The sequence below is a fragment of the Panonychus citri genome, unplaced genomic scaffold (assembly GCF_014898815.1).
Source record: "Panonychus citri isolate SS breed McGregor unplaced genomic scaffold, ASM1489881v1 Contig00143, whole genome shotgun sequence".
In the NCBI taxonomy this organism is placed as follows: domain Eukaryota; kingdom Metazoa; phylum Arthropoda; class Arachnida; order Trombidiformes; family Tetranychidae; genus Panonychus; species Panonychus citri.
Genome location: NW_026515548.1, coordinates 1,551,785 through 1,562,163, shown reverse-complemented (window position 1 = coordinate 1,562,163; position 10,379 = coordinate 1,551,785). Strand labels below are relative to the sequence as shown.

The 10,379-nt window shown below is 32.7% G+C and overlaps 3 protein-coding genes across 3 annotated transcripts; 2 read left to right on the top strand and 1 right to left on the bottom strand.

Moving 5' to 3' along the window:
* Positions 1–3,271: 3,271 nt before the first annotated feature.
* Positions 3,272–6,126, bottom strand: LOC128396086 (uncharacterized). Its single transcript, XM_053356610.1, has 2 exons — positions 5,885–6,126; positions 3,272–5,778 (listed from the first exon to the last, which is right to left on the bottom strand). Exon 2 carries the CDS (start codon positions 5,727–5,729, stop codon positions 4,932–4,934), a length of 798 nt encoding a protein of 265 aa, XP_053212585.1. The 5' UTR covers positions 5,730–5,778; positions 5,885–6,126; the 3' UTR covers positions 3,272–4,931.
* A 607-nt stretch (positions 6,127–6,733) lies between these two features.
* LOC128396289 (uncharacterized) lies at positions 6,734–8,793 on the top strand. The gene has a single exon (XM_053356857.1). It carries the CDS (start codon positions 6,832–6,834, stop codon positions 8,395–8,397), a length of 1,566 nt encoding a protein of 521 aa, XP_053212832.1. The 5' UTR covers positions 6,734–6,831; the 3' UTR covers positions 8,398–8,793.
* A 99-nt stretch (positions 8,794–8,892) lies between these two features.
* On the top strand, positions 8,893–10,327 carry LOC128396295 (inositol monophosphatase 3-like). The gene is made up of 2 exons (XM_053356863.1): positions 8,893–9,210; positions 9,283–10,327. Exons 1-2 carry the CDS (start codon positions 9,050–9,052, stop codon positions 10,244–10,246), a joined length of 1,125 nt encoding a protein of 374 aa, XP_053212838.1. The 5' UTR covers positions 8,893–9,049; the 3' UTR covers positions 10,247–10,327.
* The last annotated feature ends 52 nt before the right edge of the window (positions 10,328–10,379 follow it).

Here is a 10,379-nt window from a genome sequence, read left to right as displayed (position 1 = left end):
TGTCTATTTTCCCTCTCTTACTCTCTCTCTCTCTCATGTTCTCTGTCTTTTTCTTTCTCTCTAAACAACAACATAATCCAAATATTCAAACGGACCAATTACTTTAAAATGTTTTCTCAACTGTTTTTCTCTCCGTATAAAAACCCAAACAAAATTAAATAAAACTGTCTTTAGTTGATGAACGTAATTGTGTTAACAGCTCTTTTCATTTCTCTTCTTGTTTTAATCAATTACTTGATTGTGTTTAAATTATCACTAAAATTGAAGTAATTATCCAACTAAAACCAACAAAAACCAATAAGGTTGATGGTTAAAACTCAATATTCTTTTTTCTTCCCTCTCGCTCATACAAATCTTTCTTTTTTTTCTCTCTCTCTCTCCTCTAATTCTTCCTTAATTATCAAAACTAATTGTTTTGTCGTAGATTAAAATGAGAGACTGAGAAAACTCGGCAATTCACTTTAATATTCGGATGTTTGAAACCGTTAGAGTTTGAATAGTCCTCAACGATTTTCAGGATGTTACTTCCCGTTGTCTTAAGATTGATAAAAATAACCAAGTGACAATTTATGAATCATAACAAAAAATTAAATATTTATTGTGATTAAATGACTACCTCTTGAACTGACAAAACTAAATTGAAAACGGTAATATGAAGGTAAATCAACTTAGGTGATTAAGCACAAGGTTAATATGGGGGAACACAAATAAAAAACAAGGTGAAATTGATTAAGGTTAACTAATTAATTTAGGGTTAACTTTGAGACACAATAATTTCTCTAAGAGAAATTTAAAACAATTTAATCTTAGATTAATTTTGGTATCTGATTTTCCTAAGGAAAATCATCTCTTTTATATCCATTCTAAGAAGTATATTATTGATAACCAACTGCCATTGGTTAATTGTTACAATTTAAGGGGAGAGAGACCAAATTACTCATTTGGTTAATTGAGATTACGGTTGGTAATTAATCAATGGTAGTTAATGGAATTGAATTAAAATTAAAAGTTGACTAAAAATAGTTAATTAGGTTGATGATAGTTAATTAGTTCTTTGAAAATGACTCGTTGACAAAGAGTAGTCTTTTCGTCAACTAAATTGTGAAAAGTTTTCTGAATGATTTTAAGGCCATTTTTCAACGAGATTTTAATTGAGCTTGAATTTAACATTCATTAAAGCTTTAACCAATTTTTTGCGAAAAGAAAGAGAAAAGTAAGAGAGGAAATCAAAATAGTAAAAAGAAAGGGAAAAAGAAAGAGAAAAACGACAGTGGCGACTCGCGTGAGATTTATCCCCAAACAGCTCTTTTTTCAGGAGGTCGCAGTCTTATATTACTCTTTGCTCGTTGATTAGTTACTCATCTTTGGTTATAAGAGATGATGAAATAACTAATTTTGTCTTTCCCTCTATGAGTTAGATAAGTAACTGTTTTGGAGGGCGAGTTGAAATTTCACTTCACTACAGTTTGAAAAGAAAACTCATCATCTTCATCAATTGTATTAACAGAACGTCAATCATCCGACATTAGAAATTTAAACTTAACTTTAGATTCTCGGATGAATCTTTAGAGAATCATATTTATATAAATTATAATTATAATTAAATCTATACAATTAATATATGATCACTCATCTTCTTTTACAATAATCAATCTAATCTATTGTTTTTTTTGTTGTTCTTTTTTTACTACAATCAAACACTAATTGTTGATTAGAAGATAAATAAAAATCCAATCAAAGGTTAATCTTGGCGAGGAGACAATCAAATTATTATCTATCCAATTTTCTTGTGATTAAAAGCCCACAATGATTTAGTCTTTAATTAGTTTTTTTTAATTGTAAGAAGCACTTTTTTGTTTCTCTTGTGTTTACAACTTTTAATTGTTAATTAATCATAATGATTAGTTGAAAAAATTATCAGAGGTAAAAAAAACAATGCTGATGAAAAGGGAAGCTCAAAAGTATTGATTGTTTAGTTTAATTGTTGGAAAGGAAAGCAAAAGAAACGAGTAAAAAGAGAAATGTAATTAACTGTGATTCTAAATTGTGATAATCATGACCAGTAATCATTTAATCATTGGATTAATTTCAATGATTGATGTTTGCAAGGTTCGAGTTTTTAATCCAATCGATTTTGATGATTTCAATGGTTGATTGTTAATCCATGGCAACAATTGACCCTAATAGATAGCAAATATGAAAATCTAATTGAATGGCTTCCAGCAATTGAATTGAACAATTTAAATTGCTCTTGATTCACACATACATCGTCCAAATGTGTTTGATACAAGCGACACCGGGGTCATAAGTCATGGCCATTGTTTGCACTCGATATCCAAGCAATTGAAACCAATCGAGGACACAAATGTCCGGATATTCAAATTTATAATTGTAACAATTGTAATTAGTAAATTTAAGTGGCTCCTCGATGATCCTGAGAGCTTTTAATTTCTGTATTATGTTTGCATCTCGAGTGGTTACATAGGTTGGACCATCGGTTCGACTTTCGTAGCTCGACACCAGTAGGTACATTCTTCCGCCAAGCGAACCAAGGTTTCCACCGCCACCACCACCGACACCGACGGCCCTTTGTTGTTGTCGATTCTTAATCAATTGTTGTTGATTGGGATTGGCTGAGGTGACACTCGAAATCAATTGGTGTTGTTGTGGATGCTGTGGATGCCTAAGAGCCAATGGTGATGAAGATGAGGGTCCAGGTTGTTGAAGGTGATGAAGATGGTGGAGGTGGTGGTGGTGGTGACGAAGAGAGTGGGAGTGTGTGTATGATTGTAACTGATTCGCTGGTTGATGGTGGAGTGTTGATGAAGAGGGTGGAATTGAGTTCGAGGAGGAAGAGTAAGAGGAACCGGGAACTGGTTGACGGGGAATGGTGATTATATTTGTTGTTTTCGCGACAATTTAGAAATTAAGTTGATTCAAATTGATGGAGATTCTCTGTCTCTCTATCACTTTCTCCCTCCAAATCAGTCGAGTTCTAATTTAGAATATGATATGATAGAATTAATTTCAATTATCTAATAGAAAACATTTAAAGAATCAATGAGAATATTAATAATAAATCAGGATCAATGTTCCAACTCTTGGTTTCATTTTCTTCCACCCTCCATGTATCCAGATCTCCACCATGGAGCAGCTCTGAATCTCTGTTTCCACTCCCACCCCCCAATCGATCAACAAAGTTACCTTGTAATCACCTTTAATCTTATCATCCACCAAGAGAAGTAATTAAAAAACATGATTGCAATTAGAATTCAATGATTAGCAATTTGGATTTTATTGAGTAAATGAAAACCGTTATTAGTTTGTCTTGACAATCTAATCAATCAATTGAATTAATGTTACAAAAATTGATGCGAATGAAAAAAAAACGAGTCAATGATTAGATAGTTGTAATCAAATTCTCACGATATATTAATTAGATAAAGATTTAAGTAATTAAGGAGTTAGAAAATTTGTAGAAAAAAAAACTCAGATTAGATTTGTTGTATTTCCTTTTCCTCTTTTTTCTGTTACCTTTGGTTTTTACATTAATTCTGGAAGATGTTATGGATTAGGCCTGGAAAAGATTATCCTTTAATCCGGATAAAGTGAATCTAAAATGAATCGGGCGAAGTCACGAACTAATATTAGTTCATCGGTCTCATATTGTTCGGAACAAACCCTATTCAACATGGAGTCAACTCTTTTCTCTAATGATAATCTCTCATTTAAAGTGAATCCTCGACATTCACATTGACCATTTTGTAAATGATTCTCGAACTTTGAATATCGAACTGTCCCTCGGGCGAATGGACAAAACATCTGTAATGAGGCCAATTTATTCAAGACTATTTTTGGAATTGATGTAATGTTACGATTCACTCCTCGAATAATTAAATTAGCACCACATCGAAATGGACAGAGAGCATATCGTTGAGTTTCCGAAGTGGTCAAGGAATTGTCATGATGGCGAATATAACTTTTTAAACATTCGGAGCAAAAGATCACTTTACATGTAACATCATCGGCTAGTTGGGAATGGGTCCTAGGTCGTTTAGCGACATGTTGACAAATGACACAGAGAAAATCGATTGTTTTACTTGGTTCGACAAAAAGTTCTGATTCGTAACCATAACTGGTCAACTCATCGTGGGCACAATTAAGTTCACAGGCATTGGGTTCACTGTAGGCCATTGGAAAGGCAGAGTAATTAACAATGGAAAAGGTAATTAAATTAACAATAGAAAAGTTAATTGATTGATTAACATGTAAGGGTAATTGTTGGTGAATTATTAACTTGCCATCAATGTGATTAGAGGCGCCTAAAGCAATTTATCAATCATCAACAATGAGCATGCTTGACCTTTGATTAGTTAACAAATTGTTAGTTAATCTTCAAGATGATTACAATCGATTACAATAGAATTGAATTCTAATTTTTGATTATCTATTAATAGATTGTCACCAAGTTTAATTTCTTGTCTAATCCGCCGATTTCTTGTTCCAATTGTTTTTGTCTTCTTGTAATTGTCAAAGTCGTTGACAATTGTCAGGGTAACAATTTAATTATTCTTATTTAGATAATCTGGTTTATGATGAGTTGGTTTGAGTTTAAGTAACAATTAACCTTGGATATTCACAGTTAAGGTCTTTTATGATACAATTTATCATTTACAATCAGTATTGATGCAGGAAATTAAAAGGGACATTTTTAAATTACAATAACAATTAATCTGAGGGTTAATCAAGTTGGTTGGGTTTCTTTTTTGATTTCGATTTGATGAGAAAATAAAGTTCTAACCAAGGTTTTCGTCGAAACTTTTTGGCTTTTTGGTTTCAAGAAAATATCACAATCCAAGTATCGAATCACCTTTGATAACTTTATGAGAATCGTCCATTCAAACTGACCAATTGAAGGGACAATTGACCGTTCATCTGATGAAAGCTTTCAATAGTTTTTCAAATGCAAATTCCAATATCACTTTGATGATTGTTGCCCAAATACTTTCTTCACGATCTTGTCGATTGAATCTCGATCTATTATTGGGTATTGATTGAGTTGATTCATCAGGATTCCAGGGTGGGGTTGATGATGATGATCGTCTTCTTCTTGGAAGAGTAGGCCAACCAAAGAAAAATAAGTAAACAATTGCAGAGAAGAAGACAAATGAAAAGATATTTCGGAAAAATAGCTCAGCTGATTTTCTGGGAATTCTGGTGATTAAATAGGTGATCCAATTTCCAATATTCTTTTGCCTTTTAATACGATCCTTTTTGTCACCATTGTCTTTATCATCGTCATCATCATCATCATCATCGTTGTCAAAATCTAAAACATATTCAAGGCCACAAGAGCCTTTGACAACCAAATCATTTGAATAGTCAAATGGTTCACAATTAACTTTGATTTTATCAAATGAATAACCATCAGCAAGATCAGCTTCACATCGCCAATTAATATTTCGAAATGAATCACCTGAACCTTTGATTCCTTGATTGTAACATTTAACCAATTTAGGTTGATGTTTACACTTAACTGGTCCACCAAGACACTTTAATTGAGGCTCAGAGTGTCCACCCTTGCGACTAAAGGTAAACTGACCAGCCTTGAAGACCAAACTGTCAACATCTTTCAACTTGACACCAGCTGAGTAACAATCAATATAATCAACAATTCCACTGATAATAACAATGAAAACCACGTAATAAGATGTAAGTAAATTCATCATCAAGGATAAATGATCAACGTTTAGAAAGACATGAAAAACATCAACAAGACTAAAGAAAAAAATAAAAACAAAAGAAAACAAAATTAACCCTTTGATGGATTTTGATAAACAGAAAGAAACAAGAGTCCAATTGGTCAAATTGTTCGTTTACTTACCTAACAATTAGTTAATCGAGTTAATATTCAGTTGATTTCAGGGAGAAATTTAGTAAACAATCAGATGGAAACATGAAAATAATAGTTGACTGATCATCTGGCTCAGAATCTGCGCAACCCGATTAACATTTGGGAGAAAAGTAAAAGAATCGACAATTGGAACAATTAACTGAACTCAATTCAATTGAATTTAGAGATTGACTGGTGAGTGAATTGTATCATCTTTTTTTTTATTTAGAATCTTTAACTGTTGATAAATTAGAACACGTCAACTTTAAATCAATCCTTGAAGAGTTAATTGTTAACCTTGTCTACTAATTAATCCCGGAAAAATTTTGTCTTTTAATTACATTGTATTACTTTTCTATCAATATTGTTAATCAATGTTACTAATCAATGAACATTGGATTTATCTAGGAATTGATATATTTATGGATAATTAAAGGATTAGTTAATTGTTGGAATTATTGGTATTTTCTTTTCTAATTAAACTTCCTATTTAAAGTTAATTGTTTCATCGAACCAAAAACGTCAAAAATGAGTCGAAATTTTTTGTCTTCGATTGATTCTTTTGCTCCATTCAACATATTTGAACAGTTTCGCCAATTTCTTCTCGATATTTTCGTTTAATTAGGTCAATTAATTTAATCTCTTTCTAATTAATCATCAATTTTGATTATTTTCTCATTAAAAATCAACAAAAAGGTAAAAAGTTATTTCGATACATCGATCAAAGTATCGATTTTAGAATATCAGATTCTTCGGATTCGATATTGGAATCTGCCTTTCACTCTATTAGAATTGGACTCATTCCAAAGAGACTCGATCTTTTTTCTTTCTGTCAAGATTTTGAAAGTTCTCTGATTAAATTAATTGTAATTTAATTCTAATCTTTTGTTGTTTACTTTCTCTGTCTCTCTCAGTGATTAATATTCTTTCCTTTAATTATGTTTTCTCAAGAATCTTCATGTTATGCGAAATTCGATCTTGATCTTTTGCCCGTTGATTATGTTTTCGGAGAAAATGAATTGTCGTTGTTACTTCAACAAATTGCTTATTCTTTGATGGAATTGAAGCCAATTGATGCTCAATTGGAAAACTTTTACCGTCTAGAAGGAGGTGAATTCATTGCAATTGGAAATCGAGATGAGGTGAACTGTAATCTACTCAAACGGCTCAATGAAAAACGAATGGACTTCATTTGGGTAACCGCTAAATTGCCGTTGATATCCGTTGATATGATGATCTCGTTTATTCACAATATTTGTCAATCAGGAAAAAGATATGAAATCAAATGGAAACTCGATGGTTCTCCTAAAAGTTTATTCGATCCTCCAACCAATTTAAATGTCATTAATATGGATGTTGATTCATTTTCTTTGGGAAATTTGATCAGAACGAACCAGTTTGCCATTCATTTTGATTCCAATTGTTCACAACAATCTGATTCAATACAAATCAATGAAATCTCAGTGGAAATTGATAACAAAGCCAAAATTTTCCATCTCAACTTCATGATAACCAAAGGCAGGGTTGAGAAATTGTTCAAACTAAAGGTCGATGAAAATATAATTCATAAATTCTATACCTCAGTGAACGATTTGGATGGTGAATTTTACTTTAGATTAATCTGTCCACCAGAATTACTTGTAAAAGAGGGAAATGATTGGAACTCTTGGAATGACTGGAATTCTGGAATATTGTCTCGAGATCAATTTGGAAAAAGTACTGTTCTAATGTTCAAAATTCATCAACAATCAAGAGAAAATTTATCGACTCTCATCAGAGTGATTCATGCTGATTTCTTGAGTAGCTCTTGTGATGATCTTGAATTCATGGCGATTAAAAAGCTGTTCGTTAATTATGGAGAAGATTTTCTGCAGAACGATTTCCCATTCGAAGTTAAATACGCTCTTGAATGTGTCAATTCTACTTCTTATGCTTTTGCCGATGACCTTTTTATCTACAATAACAAAAATATCCTTTTCGAGAAGATCAATTCTTACATCGCCGCTGGAAAAATGGACATCATTGTCGAAGCTCTTTATGAGCTATTCAATTCCCATTTTTCTCTTGGAGCTATTGGCCAACTCGAGAAAGCTCTTGAATGTGTTGCAGATCGCGGCTCGAATCGTAAATTTGGAGATAATTTCATGAAGAATATTATATTAACTCCTTTGCAGATCATCTATCTTCCTCCTTCACCTGTCCCATCATCGATTACACTGCCTAAGAAAACCAGCCCGAAGTATATCATTGGAGTTTTTGTTCGAAGCCGAGAAGTTCTTCAATTTTTCGAATATCCCAACTATGCCGTTTATCATGATAAAACAACAATCGTCAAAAGGAACGACAACAATTCCGTCAATTTTTTCGAACAACTTTTCATGGATAAAATCTTCACCAGAACTGATTCCTTTTCACTGCAAAGTATCGAGTATTGGCAAAACCAATCGCTATCGAAACTATTTACTCAAGGAATATTACTCGAAGCAAACGAATTGGCAGCATAATCTCAACATTATCCATAATCTTGTCAAGTTGATCAAATCATTTTCGACTTTGTTTACATTTCGAATTGATCAAAAAACAAAGATTAACTTATAATTCTCTTTCACCCCAACTACATCTAACATTCATCACTAATCATCATTCGAAACTTCAACATTATTCCATGTATATCACTGATAAAAGTTCAAAAGTTCCAAATGGAAACCAAACTACCTCAAGTTGGAATCGAAAACAAAATCAATTTTTCCATTGATTTTTTCCCTTTTCTACCAACTCTATTATCCATACATAACAACAATACTAATCCTGTTTGTATGATTAGTCGAAAGACTATTCTAATTAAACAAATTTTCTATTCATCCGATTAAACACTCATCTAATTAAGATTCGATATTATCGCACATTTACAGCTGATACTATCGATTCTCTCTCTCTCATGTTTACCTTTTAAATCTTTGTTTACATTTTTTTATCTATTCTTGTGAATTCATGTTGTTTTTTTCTCATCGAATTTACTAATCATTTTTTCTCGATTAGTTAATTAATTGTTTCTTTTTTTTCTTTCGTATTTTTTTGACTGTTCATGACACTTAATTACTTTCCACTCTCTTTCATCTGGTATCACAGAGTATTTGATACTTTGGGTCAACAGAAATGTGGCCTTACATGATTCGAGTAAATCCTTTTGGATTTATAGTAGTTCTAGTCTTGTGTATTAGCATTTATCTTCTGTATTCATCATCATCAATCACTAATCATGTTCTTAATCACATTAAAGCTCGAAAACGAGAGCCAAATCTACCAACATCCCTTGGGTACGTGTACAGAATTTCAATGATTTCCATTACTAATCTTGGTTCTCATTTGTTTGTTGTTTAACTTTTCAGAGGACAATCTATTGATCTGAAGACTCTTCTGGTGACATTAATCAAAGCAGCGGAAAGAGGGGGCAAAGAAGTGGTCGGAGTGATGAAGAACCGAGAATTACATAGTCGATCTAAATCAAAGGACGAGAATGGGAAAGATGAATTATTAACCGAAGGAGATTTACGTTCCCACCAAATGATGGTTCTTCAAGTATCGGCTAAATTTCCTGGCCTACGAATCATTTCAGAAGAAAAAGATAGCCCCGAGGGCGAAGGATTTTTCTTGCCTTTCGGTGAACTTCAAGATGTACTTTATGCGGACGATGTTCACAATCTACCAAGTTCCATGGTCTCTATGGAAGATCTGGTTGTTTGGATTGATCCATTAGACGCAACCCAAGAATACTCAGAGAATCTGACCCAATATGTCACAACAATGGCCTGTGTTGCGGTGAAAGGTGTTGCCACCATAGGAATTATCCACGAACCTTTCAGCCAGGAAACTTATTGGGCTTGGAAAGACACCGGACTCTCCGAATCTATCGAAGACTTAATTTTAAATGTTCCAACTCCAATGAAGAGTGAAAGTGAATCAAAGTTACGATTCATTGTATCTCGTTCACATACTGGAGATATAAAATCAAATTTAGCCAAAATGTACAAAAACGATGATAAAAGTTACGATGTGAAAAGTGCCGGTGGTTCGGGTTACAAGACACTCCAGTTAATCAAGGGTTTCGCCGATGCTTATGTTCACAGTACATCGATCAAGAAGTGGGACATTTGCGCTCCAAATGCTTTACTCAATTCAATTCCAAATGGTATCATGACCGATCTGAAGGGAAATCCAATCGATTACAACGATACCGGTGATGTTTACAATAGAAACGGTCTTATAGCAACTCTGAAAATGAATCATGAAAAAATACTTAAACTTTTCAGCGATTTAATTTCTCATTCGAATACAAAACACAATCAAATTTAGTCAATCAGATTAATAGTACATTTACTAAATACATTAATCTAAATGTAAATTTATTATGACGATAAAATGATTGAAAGAATAGATTTTGAGTTTTGTTTCTTTCGTTCTTGAAATTGTTGAACAAAATATTCGA